The sequence below is a fragment of the Coturnix japonica genome, chromosome 21 (assembly GCF_001577835.2).
Source record: "Coturnix japonica isolate 7356 chromosome 21, Coturnix japonica 2.1, whole genome shotgun sequence".
Classification (NCBI taxonomy): Eukaryota; Metazoa; Chordata; class Aves; order Galliformes; family Phasianidae; genus Coturnix; species Coturnix japonica.
The window spans coordinates 2,321,138-2,338,043 of record NC_029536.1 but is presented as its reverse complement, the minus strand read 5'-3'; the positions used below and the strand labels follow the sequence as shown (position 1 = coordinate 2,338,043).

Here is a 16,906-nt window from a genome sequence, read left to right as displayed (position 1 = left end):
CCATGCTGGGAGTGGTGCTGCAGCTCTATTAGGAGATTAAAGCGTGCCATTAGGAAATGAGAGTGCTGCAGCATGGGCTGCTTGCTGGCTGCCAGCCCCTCCAGCTGGCTGCGGGGCCGACCCTCCCTTGGATCTCCTGAGCTCTCCCACCTGATCCCAGCCCTTAGCATGGGATTCTTGCTACAGTCATAGAGCTCTCCATGGGGAATTGTGGGTGCATCCCTTATGGCAGAGAAGGGAGCTGAGCAGAAGTGATGCCATGGGGTTTGCAGAGGAAGAGGAGGGTAGAAAGCATTGCCCTTCAGTCCTAGCAGCGCTCCTGCTAAATGCCTCTTGGGGGTTTCTTGGGCAGATGAATGCTTCCTTTCCCCTTGCAGCTTCATGCTGTGGCCCCACTGCCTCCTTGCCACCAGCTGTGTTGTTTGCATGGGTTGTGCTGGGCATCTCCCTGGGAAATGGATACAGAAGTGCTCCAGCCTCCCACCAGCAGCAGGGTTTTTGCTTTGCTTTGCTCTCACCAACTGCTTTTGCTCTGTTTTCTTTTGCATGTGCTGCCCTCTCCCCCGTGGCTTCTGGATTATTCATTACTAGGTAAGAACAGCATTTATCTCTGTTCTCGGACTGAAAGTGGGGCAGGGGAGGCTGGGCCACACAGGGATGCTTTGTGTGATGGTGTGCTTGCAAAAGACAGGTCCCCGTGGTTTGCTCCTCCTGGTCTTGGAGGTGTTGGCATTAGGTGATATCCTCTGGTGCAATACAGGTTGCTATTTCAGCATCTCCATTCAAGTGAGTTTTCTTTAGCCAGAGAGAAGGGAGTTAAATGCTGAGACCAGAAGCAGCTGCGTGTGCTGTCTGCCCAACGTGGGACTCCGGCAATGACAACTCTCCAAAGGGAGAGGGAATGAATTTTAATGCCATCTTGAAAGACTTTAAATTTTCATGTTAACTTCAATTATTCAGGACAGTCAGAAAACGACTTGAAAGAAAAGGAGGTTGAAGGGGGGAAAAAGTGGCCAGTTTGATGCATAAATATCTATGTATATATATATATTTAGATTAACTGATTGGCACTTTGTAGTAGAACACGGGCATCTTAAAGGCTGTGCTGTTGGCTATTGCACCTGACAGCAGTGCTGAGGAGGAGGGGTATCAGAATGAATGATGTACTGCCTAGAGCTACAATAAGAGCCCAGTGGGACGCAGTGCTGTGTTTGCAGCCTGTGTTGTGTTGCACCTGCTGGGCTGCATGGGGTGCTGCAAGCTGGCTGCTGCACCAGCAAGCTGGGGAGTTAGCCCCCAGTTGGTGCAATGCCTTTGCTGGCAGCAGGAGGATGGGTGACACCCAGCAGGCGTCCCTCCACGTGGGGACATTGGTTCAGATGTCCCCATCTCTAGCAGCTGGCACAGGGTGCTGTGCCACAGCCTGAAATCCTGCACTGGGTGCCCAGAGCATCCCCAGCTAACGATGCTCTCTTGGCAGGGGATGCTGAGCATCTTTGAGCAAGCAGCTTGGAACAAGCTCTCTGCCCTGCTGCCTTTCTCCCTCTTGCTAAACCCAGGGCATCTGTCTGCCTTTCTGTGCCTGCTCCCCAGCAGGCTGATGCCTTGCTTCCCTCCCTTTGAGGGTGCCCCACTGGTGCAGAGGGGCTGCGCGGCACAAATGCGCCTTTTATTCCCTGCTGTTGAGAGCTGCCAGCCCTGGCTGCCGGCCCAGAAAGCTGCGCTGCTTCAGAACATAAGCAGCTATTGTCTTCAGTCCTGGAGACGGAGATCCGAGCTCTGCTGGGGCCGGGAGGGAGCCAGGCTGCAGGAAGGAGCCTAAGGAGGGAGGGAGGGAAGTTTGTAGGGTCTGGTGTGCTCATCTGCCTTGAAATAAGGTGCAGCTCCTTTGAATCACTGGGATGCCAGGGTTAGTTTCACTCCCACATAAAGCAGATCCTTTGTGTTGTAGAGGATGGAAAGCAGATGGAAGAGTGGTCTTGCAGTGAGGGTCACCTCCAGGTGTACCCATAGGGACTACAGGGACGGAGCAGCAGCAGCCAGCTTAGGGCTGTGCGCCTGCAGTGTCGTCCTGTGCACAACTCTGTCTCCTTGCTGGGATGGAAGAACAAATGGGCATACAAGGATGCTGCCCTTGGCTTTGTGGCATTACTCCCTGGGCATCTTTAGGGGTTGAGGAAGGAGGGATGGATGCACTCCTCCCTTGGTGCTGCCTCCCAAACCATTTGGCCGCAAGGGGTTGGAGATACTGAGTTATTTCAGCCTAATCCACTGCAGCAGCCTGGACTGAATAAACTTCTGCTGGCTTCAATGAAAATGTTAGTGTAGCCGAGGCTCTGCCCTCACTGTTTTTTCCTCTCCCTACGGTGCCCAACACACGGCTGCTTCTGAATAGTGCGCTCGGTGGTGGCACGAAGGGGAAACCTCAAATCCTTGCAAAGCAATTACAGCTAATGAGACACTTCCTACACATCTGGTTTCAATTCTGGCTGTGTGTCGGGGACTGTTCTTCCCAGCTCGGGCAGTGGGGAAGGTGAGAAAGCTTCTGCTGCCCTCCTAAATAGGTGCCAATCTTATTTCTTATGCCAAGCAAAGACAATTAACACTTCAGGGTGTTCTCCAGCCCAGGTGGCACCTGTCCTGCCCATCCCCTGCCCCACTGTTGGGTTTGGGCTTGATACCAGCCCTGGAGCTCATCCAGAGATCCCACGCTGGCCTTACATCAATGGGGGGGGGAAGCCAAGAGAAAGGGCTTCATCTCCACTGGCTGACCATTCAAATCGGGTCTTTGTTTGCATGCAGATTTGTGTGGATCATGGGCCCCTCTGGCTGCTGTTTTTGGCAACGGAGAGCCTTGTTATCTCACTGCAGAGTGTGGCCTTGGAGCAGGATGCAGAGGAACAGTAGGGAGGGTCAGGGAGAGAGGGATTTCAGGAAGTCTGTGTCGCTTTTATGCTCTGAGCAGCAGGAAGGTGGCGTGGGAAACCTTGGCTGGGTTTCCTTGGGAATGAGGCAGCACGACGTGGGCTCACCGGAGCCAGCATCACGTTGGTGGCTTCCTGGGATCCACCAGTGGCATGGCAATGCTCTGGGATGGCCATTGGTCGAGCAACAGGAGATGAGTTGTAGGGATGCTCTTGAAAATTGGCTTTGCTTTGTTCCATGGCTGCATGTTGCTCTGTGTTCTTTTGGGTGCAGCATCAGTAGTCAGTGTTGCCCCTTTGCAGAACTCGGGTGCATTCCCCTGCTCATTCTGCATGGGGGAAACTTTCCAGAGCCAAGTGCCTGACCTTGGAACGCAGCCTCCCACACTCCCTTCCTTTCTGGTTTATTTAATATCGAGCGAAACAAACATGTTTTCTCCTTTTGATGCTAACAGCTGCTAAGCTTTGCTGTAAGATGATGAAGGGGAAATGAAAGCACGGTGGATTTTGTTGAGTTGGAAGGCAGGCTGGGCCCTGGGGCTCCTTGTCTCAATCACACTTTGTTTCTAACTGAGGGGAAGATGTGTGCATTGGGGTGGGATTCAGATCCAGAGCAGCCCCTGCACCTCTGGTCCCAGTGCCCCAATGGTGCCCCAGTAGTGATCCAATGGTGCCCCAATGGACCTCTTCCATGTTTTCTCTCCCAATCATTTCAGACAAATCCCTGCTCATCAGAAGCATCCCAGAATGTGCAACACCCAACAGCCGTCTGTGCTGTCAGCTCTTCTTTCCCTTGGCAATGACAGCGGCCAACTTGAATCCCCTTCAATACAGCAGATAGACAGCTCTGTGGCAACCCCAGCCCAGCTCATCCAGAGGCTCCTATGCCCAAATACTCCAGGGTCTGTTCCTTTGCACCAACTCCAGACCACGCTATCCAGGAGCACAGAAGAGCTGCCAAGTGCTGGCGATGGCACAGCCCGTGTCATTTGAATTGGGAGCCAGGGAAGGAGCTCAGCAGCCAGGCACTGATGTTTCATCTCCACCAGGGCCAGCCATAGTGCTTTGGCTTTCATTTCTGCCCTTTTTTTTTTTGGGTTGTTGTTCTTTAATAAATCAAAATCCCAAAATAACCACGCTGCCATGGGATATTTTTAAGCTGTTTTTTCCCCCCTTCTTCCTTTCTTCCCTGCATCTCCCAGCAGCTCTGAGTCGAGCGGGTTCCCGGTTGCCAATGGAAAAGGCTACACGTCACTTCCTTGGCATGGGGCCTTCTCCAGCCTTCAATGCTCACTTTGTCTTTTTTTTTCCCCCCTCATAGTCTGGATGAGCTGTTAGGGCTCTTCGCAGGGTCACATTACTCATGTCCCAAAGCCCATTGTGGGAGTTGATGCTGACGCTGCATTGGGGAGCCCTCTGTGCCCCATAGGTTGGGAGGAGCAGAGCTTTGGGGTTGTGTTGCTCATTGGGAGGTTCCCCTCATCCTGGTGGGATGCAGACCTGGTAGGGGACCTTTTGTGCTCTGGTTTCCTGCAGTTTATGCCCAGGTGATGCATTTAGATAGCAGGAATCAGTGCAGTGGTGTACGATGTGATCCTTCAAAGTGAATGGGAAGCAGCTGGTCCTTGGTTGATACATGGGGAAGTTGGGGCTGAGCTCCTGAATGCTTCCAAAGCATGAGTTTGGTTTTGGATAATATCTTGGTATACTGACAAGGCAATCTTACTGCTGCTTGCTGCCTTCTGGGTTCTTTGGCTGCACTCATTGCCCTCTGCAGGACCTTTATTAGCCATTGCATTCTGTGATACCAATGGTTATCAATCAGAGCTGACATCTTCCCATGCTGCAGGACTTATGCACCCTATGGGGAAATGCCACTGCTGCATGGCACCTTCTCTGTCTGCTTCCTCTGTGCAACGTGGGGCTGCAGGGCCAGGGTTGCCCCTGCTAGGGGGGCAGGAGGAGGGGTCTGGGGGCAACTGGGTGAGCTGTCTGTTCTCTTGTTCTAACTGTTGTTCTCTCCTTTTTCTCTTCCCCTCGCTTTCTAAAGAACATAGGAAGCTTCTTGCTGGTAAGTGGTGGTGTGTCATGCAAAAATAAAACCCCGAACCATTTATTCTTCTTCCCATCCACTGTCGAACTCACTGATTAGTCCCCATCATGTTTCCATCCACCCAGGACATGCTGGAGCAATAGGGCCCTTCCAGAGGTGGAGGCAGCACATCCATCCCCATGGCTGCACTCACCTCAAGGGGCATCTATTGCCTTTAGATCACAGTTTGAAGAGCTGCCTTCCCAGGGCTGTTCTTACTGTCAGCCTCCTCTCAGCCTGATGCTGCTGGGCTCAGCTGGATTACCACTGTTCCTTGCAAAACAAACTGTGATCTAAGGCCACCTCTCACCTAGTGCCTGTCTTATGTCCCGCTCCATCTTCAGCATCTTCATTGCCTTCCTGGGGAGGGGTTGGGGGGAGAGCAGCATCGCTCCAGGTGGTGATGGGGTGGGACATGGAGTGGGATGGAGCATGGGCTCCATATAAAACACGCTGAAGGGGGAATGGAGGGATATATAAAAGAGCTGCTTGCTCCTGGCCTGGACCCTGGGCTTCTCTGGGAGCAGCATAGCTGATATCAGTGCTAGCTGAGCCAACAGCATCCCCTGCCGGCGTCCTGCTCCTTAGCTGTAAGATGCTGCTGGTGGTGAGGGGATAAAGGGCTTCCTAGGTGTTCCCTTCAGGCTCCTGGGCAGGACTTAGAACATCCCAAGTTGGAAAGGACCCATTAAGGATCATTGAGTCCAGCTCTGATGGCTTTGCTCACTTGGCTGCTTCTTGCTGGCAGTTTCCCCACTGATTGGTCTGTGAGGTTATTGAGCTGATCATTTGCCTCACTGTGTTGCTGTAGGATCATCCTGGCAGCCCATGGCTTGGGCAGATGTACTCTTTTGTGGGATAAAAAACTGTCTGGACCATAAAGTGGTGGTGAATAGAGCTGCGTCCAGCTGGTGGCCAGTGAATAGTGGTGTTTCCTAGGGGTTGGTAGTGGGCACAGCCCTGATTTAATAGCTTTATGACAGTCTGGTTAAAGGGATTGAGTGCACCCTCACTAAGTTTGCTGATGACACCAAGTTGGGAGGGTGTGTTGGTCTGCCTGAGGGTAGGAAGGCCCTACAGAGGGACCTGGACAGGCTGCATTGCTGGTCTGAGGGACACAGTTAGTGGGTATGATGGGGATGGGTATCTTAGAGGTCTTTTCCAACCTGACAGGTTCTGTGATCCCTTCCATGCTGCACTCTTGCCATAATGCAGTGAGTGGTCCCAATGCAATGTTCCCAGCCTGTCAGGAGCTCCTCACATCTGAATGTTTGCAGTGAGAGCAGCAGATGGCAGTGTGAGACCACAGGAGAAGCAGGCTGGGCTATGCTGTGTTGTGTTGGGGATGCTGGATGGATGAGAATGGTGCTGGTTTTGGGGTGAGCTTCCAGACCTTTGTCCTGTCTTAGGCTTAGGGCAGGAGTGCTGCATACCTGGGGTAATGGGGATGACAAGAGAGGGATGGGCTTGAATGTCTTTGTGTCATCAGCTGGTTTCAGCCCTGTTCTGCAGCCCTTGTCCTGCAGCAGGGAGTTATCCTGGCAGCCTAATGAGCCAAAGGACAAGCAGTGTGACCTGGGGGCTGCCACAGGTCCCTGGGCACAGCTGTGGGCATCTGCATGGATTTAACATCAAACTGCACCACCTCCCTCCATGGGTTGGTTTGTGGTTTGCTGTGTGACCACTTTGGGGCAGCAGCCTCATTCTTATAGCAGCGCTGTGTGCAACTCTTGTTTTAAAGCATTGCCTTTATGTGTCTTTGTTTTTAATTAAGGGGGGTGGCGGAGGCATCAAACCCATTCACTGCTGCATAGTGGGACAAGGTAGATGAGGCTTGGGCTCCATGCTGGGACTTTGGGACAGCAGAGGAGCAGGATCCTGCCTACATGCAGGGTGTGCATGGATGGGACTTGCACATGACCAGCTTAGAGACTGGCTGTGACCCTCTCTCCCTCCCCATCTCCCATTGGCAGGGTTTTAAAGCTCTTTATTTCCAGGCAGTGCTCAGCAGGAGTCGAACTGGGTCCTGCCAAGTGTTAAATGAAATAATTAAAATCCCCACTTTCTCCCCCTCCCTCTCCTCTCGCTGTAATGCTGGTAATTAGCCTGTAAAACTGCAGGAGGGGATGGGGAAGGGAGAACGTGTAAGCACCTCCTGCAGGCTCCCTCCTCCTCCTCCTCCCCAGGAGGGAGTGCGAAATGGCTCTCCAGGCACTGGGTGCTGTCACATAAATCCCAATTAGCTCCCTGCCAAACAGGATTAGTGAGAAGGGAGCCAGGTGGGGAATCAGCCTGGCAGCAGCAGGAGCTGGTGGGGGGGTTCTGCAGGGGGCTCTGTGAGGATGGACAGATTGACAGCTGTCAGTCCCACCCCCGGAGCATCATTGCGTTTTGGGCTCAGGTTGGTACGTTGCATTTGGTAAGGAGAAATGAAGAGGCAAAGGGAATGAAATGGGTGTTTGCTGGTGGTGTTTCATCCCAGTTGAGGTTGGTGTCCTGCAAAATGCATGCGTGCCTTCCCCCATCTATGGGATGGATGTGCATGGGCCATGATGCACTGACCCAAAGATGCAGCCCACATCTGCAGCTATGGGCTTGGGGACCCCACCCCACCCAGCCCCTTCTGCCTATAGGCTGAATGCTGGCAGCAGCTGTGACATCCCGGCTGTGAAAGCTCAGGAATAAACCCATTAACAGCACCAGCCTTTCCAGTGGCTGGTGACCACACGGAGGCCTTAATGCGTCGAATGCTTTCATTTGGAGATATAGGAGGGGGGTATGAAGGATGGATGTGCACAAACATGTTTTCTTCCCTGTAATAGAGGAGTAGCATCTGTGCCTGAGGCTGGGCAGCTCTTGTGAGCCAGGTTTGGGGAGCATGAGGTGGTTTGTCACCACGGTGGTTCTGCTGTATTCCTCTGTCTGGTCCTTCATGGTGCCCAAAGCATGAAGGGTGTGTGCTGGGGGTAACAAACAAAACTGATGACCCACGTGGAACTGGCAGATGTGATTTATCCCCAGTGCAGGTGGCTCTTCTGACCATAAAACCTCATCTGAAATACACAGAGGGCAAAGGTGTGGGTGTTGTGCTGTTAGAGGATGCAGTGGGATGGAGCTGGAACCTGCCTCCCCCAGGACATACACAGGGAGCTCCTGCAGAGCTGCCCCTACAAGTGGCCCCCAATGGCCGGGGTAGTAGGGGGGGGGGGGGGTCCCAGACTTGCAGCCCCTGGAAGAAAGGGAGGACTGTGCCAGGTTGATTTGCATGTGTAAACATGCACCAGGGGGATGCAAATGGCCTCGCTTTGCTTTGGGGATTTTTGTTTTCTTCTTTATGGGAAGCCAAGCCTTGCTGGGGCTATGGGGGCAAGGAAGGGGGAACTGAGTTCCCGATGAGACCCTGACTCGAGGCCAAGGGCTGGGCATTGCCATGCTGCAGGATCCGGGCACCTATGGGAGATGCAGAAGGATGCTAAGCCTGGATCAAGGACTTGGCCACCTACCTGGTGGTGTCCAATAGAAGGAGAGGGCTGGAGCACTCCTCACCTCCAGGGAGAATTTAATCCTCCCATAGGGCAGCATTTTGCCCAGGTGTGGGTTCCTTCCTTACCTCCCCAGCTCCGAGCGTGTCAGAAGGTGTAATTACACCTCGTTTTCTCTCTCTAATACGTATCTTAAAAGCGGTCGGTATATATTTTACCTTGTTGGTTTTCATGCTCCGCTCCGTTTGGCTCCTGGGGGGGTCCTGGCCCAGGCGAGCGGAGCGGGGAGGGGGCTCGGGCAGAGGCTCTGCCGGGGGAGGCATAATGAGTTTTGACAGTGCAGTCCCCGCCTCTCCCAACATCTTTAGTTCACGAATGAAAAGGCGAAGGGGGTGGGGGGAAAGAGGCGGAGGAGAGGGATTTTTTTTTCCCCTTCCCGTGGTTTCCCGAGGGATTCGGGGCGAGGAAGACCCCGAGCTCCGTCTGGCCGGGAGCAGCGGGATGCTGCCGGGGATGCTCGCAGGTGGCTGCGGAGAGGAGCCGAGCTGAGCTCCCGCTGCCTTTGTGCTGTTCCTCGAGCGTTGGGGCAGAGCGCTGCCCGCTGCCTTTGTTCACAGCCGATCCTGCTCCCATCACGGGCACGGGAGAAGCGGACGACCCGGCGTCCTTCCTCCTCCTCCTCATCCTCCTTTCTCATCCCTATTGTCGGCAGCCGTTTCTCTCTCTCCGGAGGGACCGGGACACCGAGGCGGAGAAACTTCGGGGCGTGGGGCAGGCGGGGACACGCAGTTGTTTGGCTTTTTTTTTCCTCCTTTTCCCTTGTTTTATTGTGCTGCTCAGCCCTCTGACCGCACGCGGGTGGATGAGGGCTGAGCACTGTCACATCGCAAGCATCGTTCCCACTGTGGCTCTCTTAATGCCCGGCTCGACGAAGGATCGCTTTGGGACAGACTGGAATGTCACAGCAGTGTGAGAAGCGGGAGCTGGCCCATCCCGGCCACCACGCAGGTGACAGCTGGAAACGTGCTCCCTGCTGGCGAGGTGACAGCTCGAGGAGGGGGACGAACAAGGAGGTGGCACTTTACTGCTGGCCCGAGGGCTGGGAGGGTGCCGGAGAGCTGGCGAGGCGGCGGGGGAGAGCTACACACCGACAGATCCGGGATGGATTTGGATTTGAGGTCGCTGTGAGAGAGGCTGCAGCCTACGGGGGTCCTCCCCAGCCCTGTCTGCGAGGTACGAGATTGGGAGGATTCATCCTAAGGAGCTGTGGCTGCAGGAGGTGTGAGGAGCGTGGAGGGAGCTGCTGCGTTCCCGGAGCCATTGGGAGGACGTGGAGGTTGAGAGCGGGGTCCCATGCTGGTCCCCTTCCTGCTGCCCCTCTGCCAGCCCTGCTCACAAGCACTGGAAGGTGGGAGTGCTGCGGTGACCCACCGGTGTATTTGTCACCATTCTGGTGGGCTTGGAGGCAGGAGTTGAGCTCTCAGCACTTTTACTCGTGGTTTCTTTGCCCACTCCCTGCTGGCACGCACGGATTGATGTCTCCCTGACTGGAAGGGGCATTGCTGAGCTGTGGGGGTCTCTGCGGAGCTCACTCGTACCCATGATGGCAGATGTGGGGATGAACTCGTGGTCCTGAAGGTGCCACCAACCTCCTGTTCCCTTGAGGATGGGAACCACTGGGAAAACTGGTGTCTTGCCAGGTTAACGGAGGGCATCAGTGTGAGCCTTGTGACCGCTCTGCTTCGGATGGGTCACCAGCAGGTTGAACTTTGAGCACAGCATGACGGCTTGCCAGTACCCCATGGCACCGGGGGCCTTGGAACGGGACCGGCTGTACCAGCACAAGGTCTCCTTGGTGGTGCGTTACTTCATGATCCCGTGCAACATCTGTCTCATCCTCCTGGCCACTTCCACGCTGGGATTTGCTGTGCTGCTCTTCCTCAATAACTGTAGGTGCCCCCCCGGGTGTGTGGGAGGAGCAGGGCAGGGGAGGGGAAGGAGAAGCAGGAGAAGGCTGGGGAGAGGTGGAAGCCCAGGCTGCTGCCGGTCCACTTCTGGTGTGGCTGAGCACATTGCACACAGCCACGTGTTGCTGGCTGCTCTGTGGCCTCATCCTTGCATGGATGCTCACCTGCCTTTCTCCAGGTACGCTCCATGTAATGGTGTCATTGACCTCCTTGATGCTGGAATGCACCTGAAGGGAGGAAAGCCTTGAGAGGGCAGGTGGATCCTCCAGCTTTGGGGGTGCACGGCTTCCCTAGGTGTATGTGCTTGGATAACTGGTAAAAGATGTGAATGCAATGCAAAAGTACTGCCCAGAGTAGGGCAGAGGCAATGGGAAGGGGAATGCTTGGGCAGTAAGGAAGCAGTGTGTTCCCTCTGCTGCCATGGGTGCATTGCTTACTAGGTGGCAGCTTGACACTGGCTTTGGGCTGCTCCTGAGTGAAACTCTTCTGCTTTTCCAAATGCAAAGGACTGGCTGATGGCAGGGCTGTGCCTCCCAGTCCTATCCATGGGATACTCTGTCTGCCTGTGTTCCTTTGTCCCCTCTTCTGGTCTCCCCTGGTGCTGTCCCTTTCCCAAGCAATGGACCATATAGTGGGGTTTGCACTGCAGCCGTAGCCAAATGGCACAGAGGAAGGCAGCAGCCAGAGATGCTCAGTGGTGCCAGCGGGAGGGCCAGGCTCCTGCAGCTGCTCCTGCTGCTCCCTGCTCACTGCAGGTGCTCCATGACCCCAAATCCACCAGGGAGAGAAGCTGTGGGGGAGGACGAGTGTGTGCAATAACACTGCTGATAGCTCCTTGTTTTCTTTCTTTGCAGACAAGCCCAATAGTTATTTTACCCAGACCCCGCCGACCCCTCGAGATGGTAAGTACAGCCCTGCTTCCTGCAGCTTGGTTCCCATGAAGGCAAATAGCCGGAGCCTCCCTGACCCAGTGATCTATTTTGTGATCTATCTGTGCTCAGAGCAGAGCAGCTCGCTGCTTGCCCTCCCTGGGGATGCATTTAGGAGGGAAGGCAGAGCCTCTGCCCTTCTGCTGCTTGTGCGATGCGTTCTGGAAGTGGGGAAGGGCTGGAGGAGCAGATGGGGTCTCTGCTGTGCTCTGGCAGTGTTGCTGATTCGTCTGCTGAGGTTGCAGGGACTGGAGGAAGGGACCTTAGAAAGCAGCAGTGCTGAGTTCAGTGGCTGTGCTGGTTGGATTTGGGGAAAGAGAAGTGGGAAGGTGGAGGTGCAGAAGTTCTACAGGCAAGGAGCAAAAAGCAAAGCAAGTGGCACATGTACCTGTGGCCAGATCCACACATTAGTAGAACTGTGCTTTGTGGCAGCCAATGGGTTTAAAAGCTGCTGGCAGACAAGCATGTGCTCGGATAATGTCATCATATGAGCTGTGTTTCCTTTGCAAATCAGGCTTCAACTGCCCTGCTTTCTGCTGGCAGGCTCCTTCCCCAGCCACCTTCCCCATCCTCCCTCATCTCATGTGCACAGAGAAGAACCCAGCAGTAAAACTGCAGCCAATTAATAACAACGTTTGTTGCTTTCTTTCCTTCTCCGATGGGGGTGGGGAAGGAGGCGGGGGTGAAACGGATGCTAGATAAAATGTGATTAATCTATAATTGGACCAGAGAAGATATCTAAAGCAAAAATAAAAACGAACGTAGGTGTAACTCTTAGCTTAGGGCTCCAAAATATGAGCAGCCCTGCCCATCCAGATGACATACACCCAAAGATCTCTGGTCCCTATGGGAGATGGAAAAGTACCATGGTTGGTGCTACGCCAGGCAAGGTGCCTCCTCCTGCTGCTTGCAAACAGCCCCCCAGGGCAGCACTGTATGGGCAGGTGCAATGCAGGGTGGGCTGCACCTTTCTGCACCCTCTGGAGCGAGATGAACTGAGAAGGAGGATTCATTTGGTGTTCTTCCAGTGTCTGTGGTGAGTGGTTGGAGCTCTGTTTGTTTGCAGCATCCTTTGGTGGAGTCGCATGCGGGAGAGGAGGAGGTTTGTGTTGTTTGCTCTGCTCGCACCGTGCCCATGCACGCTCCAGTGAGGAATAAGATGGAGCTATTCTACTGAGCAGCCCTTGTAGATGGGAAAGCTGTGATGGCTTGTTTGGGTTGCCATCTCTTGTTGATAGTTGTGCTTATGGTACCAACCAGCTGTGGGAAAGGCTCAGGTCCCATCCCTGTAGGGCTTGGATACATCCCAGAATGAGGAGAGGGTTGAACACCCATTTTGTTTTGGTGACTGTGGATGGAGTGATGTTGGCCCAACCTGCCAGGCCTAGGAGCAGCTCTTGATGCTTATTTATGGATGCATAAAAGCAGCAGTGACGTATTAGATGAGGATGTAAATATAGAGTTTGCAGAGCAAAGCTTGACTGGTCCCAGACATGGGGCTAAGTAGAGAAGTGCTGGTGCAGGTGGCTTTCTGTGCTGGCTTAGGAAACCAGCTGGTTAGTGGCTCCAGTGCTTTCAATCCTGGATATTGTCTTCTTCAGGCTCTGGAGAACAGATGTTGGGAAGTAATTGCTTATGGGCTTGGAAGTCGCATCAGGTGTTCACCTCCCCTTGGTTACTCTGCAGTACCTCCATGGACAGAGTCTTCATCACTGCCCCTTTCCAATGCTCAGCCACTTTCTCCATGACGTCCCTCCCTTATGTTCAGTCTAAACTCCCCTGGTGCAGCTTGAGACTGCTTCCTCATGTCCTATCACTTGTCACCTAGTGTCACCCCCACTGGAACACCCTGTTTCCAGGGTGGGGAGAGCCTTGGCTGTGGGCTGGCTTTGCTTTGCCCTAAGGAAGGGTCAGGCTTGGGGATAAAGCCTTGAACGCCTCTTTTCTCATAGCCAGGTTTGCTCTCCAGGCAGCTCTGCACCTGCTCAAGGGGACAGGGGAGGAGATGCTCAGCCAGCCTGGGAGACAAGCCATACAAATATAACTTAAAATAAAACAGTCTCTTCAATCCTATTCCCTTTGTGCCTGGCAGTACTGGAACACCCTGCTGGTTTTGGCTGCTAATCCTCGCCTAGTCCTCTTTTGACAGGAGCCAGTGTGAGACTTGGATCCTGCAAAATGAATTGGCAGTGGGGCTGATCCCAGCTGGGAGCAGGGGAAGGTCTTCCATCCTCGGTGTGATGGGGAGTAGGGGGACGTTCGTGCCCCATGTTGGAGCACTAGTGCTCTTTACCTGCTCAGTATGAAGGAGAGGGAAGGGATGAGAAGAGAAGAGCTGAAGCATCCCTTTGGAACAGCAGGGCTCTGCTGGTGGCTGAGCCAATTCAGAGTGGTGCAGGGTTGCTCTGGAGAGAGGAGAGAAGCTAAACATAGCTCTTCAAAAAAAGCTGAGCAGTAGATAAGGTAGCAGCAGTTATTAGACACCACTTTTGATCTCTTGAGAGCATTTTCCTCTCCATTTACAGTGAGGTTTGAGCTTTCTCTTGGGGATCAATTTATGTGCTTTCATGTTATGTGGCTTAAGTGTTAGAGGAGAAGTAGATGGGGGACCTGCAAAGGTGTTCCCACTTTTCCTTGCATCAGGCCCTTGATAAGATTGCAGTCCTTGAGCCTTACTTACCTTGTTGCCCCCACATCCATGCCCCGTGTCTCTCAAGGTACAGCATTTAGCCTTGGAGCCTTGTGACAAAGCAGCAGCATCGCAAAGGGCTTTATCTTTTCTTCCCTTTGGTTCATGCTATGCTGAAGTTGTTGCATGAAGCTTGCATCACTACAAGCTTCCAAGTTAGCAAACACTGCCCGGCTCTGCGCTTTGCAAGTGGTTGTGCTGACCAGTGAATGCTGCTTTTGTAGGAGTGTGTCCTGAGGTCACGGTGGCACAGTGCAAACCTTATTGTTTTGGTGATGGAGAGGTGTTTGCCAAGAGCAGGAGCTGCAGGTGTGCAGGGGGATGCTTGTGGGCAGCCAACTGAATGCCACACATGGGGTATGGCTGAGCTTCTGACAGCCAGCGTGAGCAAACCTTGCAGAAAGGCTTTGCTGCAGCCTTGGGAAAAGGCAGCAAAGGGCAGCGTGCTGTGTTGGGGATGGGGATGGGCTATGGACCCGCTGCAGCTGGGGAGGAGCTGAGTTCCCTGCGGGCACTCAACTGGCTGCTCTTCATCTCCCTGCTTTGTAAACACCCTGCTCTGCAGTATACAGCCAGTGGGAGAAGCTTGGAATGATGCATGGGTGTTTTCCCCTTGCAGGGAGCATCCCAGCCGGGTGCACACCCACTGCCATCAGACTTTGGGTTTTGCTCTGGTCTGCTCCCCAGGGGAGCTGATGTGCTCTCGGTGCACTGGGTCAGGCAGAACCACGCTGCTGGGGCTCCTTCCTATCCCAATTCCCCTCCCTGATGAATCCTCCCAATGATTTGGAGCCGTGACATCTTGCTCTGAGCCACTGTCACAGCGGGGCTCTGACAGATTAATGAGAGAGCCTTTTAAGATGGTGTTTGATTCACAAGAGCAGCTTTGATGTCTCAAAGCCCAAGGAGGTGATGCTTTCACCTCCCCCTGCCCTACCCGCCCCAGGCACCACCTTCACCTTGCTCACCACCGCCTCCAGCACAGGATTTTGCTTTCAGATCTTCCAAACAATCAGTTTTTCCTCCTTTTAATTACAGAAACACGAGGATTCAGCCCTGTTCTGCTGCAGGGGCTGGGCTGTGTCAGCTCCAGGTAGAGCTGGGGCTGAGATGCTTTACTCAGATTGGGGTTTTTGGAAGGGAGAAGTGCTTCAAGGGGCTCTCCATGGCTATGACTGGGGAAGGCTGGAGCTGCTGGGGTTGTGTCTTAAAGCATCACAGGCGTTCCCAAACAGGGTGGGTGATGCTGCCATCCAGCCTCATCTCAGAGGCCAGACTGGCCGGGTTAAGCATGGCTCTACCAATTCTAGGCTGTGTGAGTGTTGTCATGCCGTGGTGATGGGGCAGGCGGCTCCCGCTGTCTTGCAAGAGCAACTAATTAATATTGATGGCAAAGAGGGTGGGCCAGGAGCAGGCGATGCGCGTAGACGGGCCTTGATGGGAGCGCAGGCCTCGCGTGTCTCTATGGCAACGTGCATCAGGCTCATGCAGAATTCATGTCGGCCGTGCTGTCCTGATGCACTGCTGCTCCTCGGCCTGATGGTCCACAATGAGAAAAGCCTCCATGAGCACCAAGTCCTACCACCAGCCTGAGTGCCGTCACTGAGCCGCATCCTTTTGTGCCTCATCTATGTGTCTGAAATGCCTCAGGGCTGGAGACTGCACCACTTGACTTGGGTTGACCATTCCAAGGCTTAGCCATCCTCTTCATGAAGAAATTTCTTCATCCTTAACCTTTCTGTGAAGAAATGCACACATCCTTATCCTTTTCATGAAGAAATTTGTACTATTTTGTGAAGAAATTTGCATGCCTGCCCCATTTCCGTGAAGAAAGGCCCACCAATGGACCTTCCCATCCTTGGGGACAAGGATGTGTTTCTTCACTTTAATAACAGTGATCATAGATATAACGCGGATGCTTTGGGCTTATTAGGTAGAGCTTTTCACCTCGAGATCTCAAAGCCAGCTTGTTATTTATCCCTACTGCTTATATTGAGCTGTTTACCTATTGACACTGGTGACCTGGTGGTTGTTATCATTCAGGTTTTTCTTTTCATATCGGTGAGCCAAGGCGTATTTCTTTAGTGAGCTGGGGCACAGGCATGGGCTGTGTGATTTCCCACTCTTACTCCTCTCACATCGGTTATGGTCACGCTTCTTGCATCCTCCCAGATAAAATTAGAGAGGTGCTTAGGAAGGAGGAGGCTGCCTCTGAATCTCAGTCTGTTCCACCTCCCTGCGTCTGGCAGGGGAATGAAGGCACTTGGGTTTTATTCTGATGGGTTCTGAGCTCATATCATCCAAAGGCACCGCAGTGTGGGGTGGCTGAGGTTTAAATCTGTCTGCTGGGAACAAATAGGCTTCCTCACTGGTGGTACTGGTGGTGATTAGAAGTGAAAGGAACTTAAACAGCCAATTTGCCTGTCACAATTTGTTTCTGGTTTGAAGTGTTTGTGTGTCTTGCTTTGCTTTTTGGCCTGATCAGTGATGCAGGGTCCTTATCCCATGTGTGCCTGGCTGCTCATGCTGTGCACTGATGGAGCTTGCTGGGATGGGAATGGGAATTTACCTATGATATTTATCTATGATATGCTCTGCAAAACCCATTGTCTGGGTCAGGGGTAAGGGGCCTCTTTGTGCTTGGGTGCTTTTCTGCTTTTTATACCCAGCACCACAGGGAGGGGACAGAGGAGACACCACTTGTCCTACCGTTCCTATTCCTTGCTTACCATCCTCCCATGCACCCTCTAATCTCAGAGCTCAACAGGCTTATCAGCAGTTGTAAGAACGGAAGAGGGAGAGAAAGAGCAGCAATGAAAGAGC

General features: G+C 53.5%; 1 protein-coding gene across 8 annotated transcripts in view; it reads left to right on the top strand.

Annotated features, from left to right (window-relative positions):
- AGRN (agrin) overlaps positions 1-16,906 on the top strand; it is a 60,038-nt gene that overhangs the window by 14,848 nt on the left and 28,284 nt on the right. For 4 of the 8 annotated variants that reach the window (XM_032448728.1, XM_032448729.1, XM_015882680.2 and 1 more), the window contains exons 3-4: positions 4,975-4,995; positions 11,320-11,367. In XM_032448728.1, the coding sequence (XP_032304619.1) occupies positions 4,975-4,995; positions 11,320-11,367 (69 nt within the window). Of the gene's footprint in view, positions 1-4,974; positions 4,996-8,939; positions 10,448-11,319; positions 11,368-16,906 lie in introns of those variants that run through there. The other 4 variants (XM_032448730.1, XM_015882686.2, XM_032448731.1 and 1 more) reach the window with 3 other exon arrangements.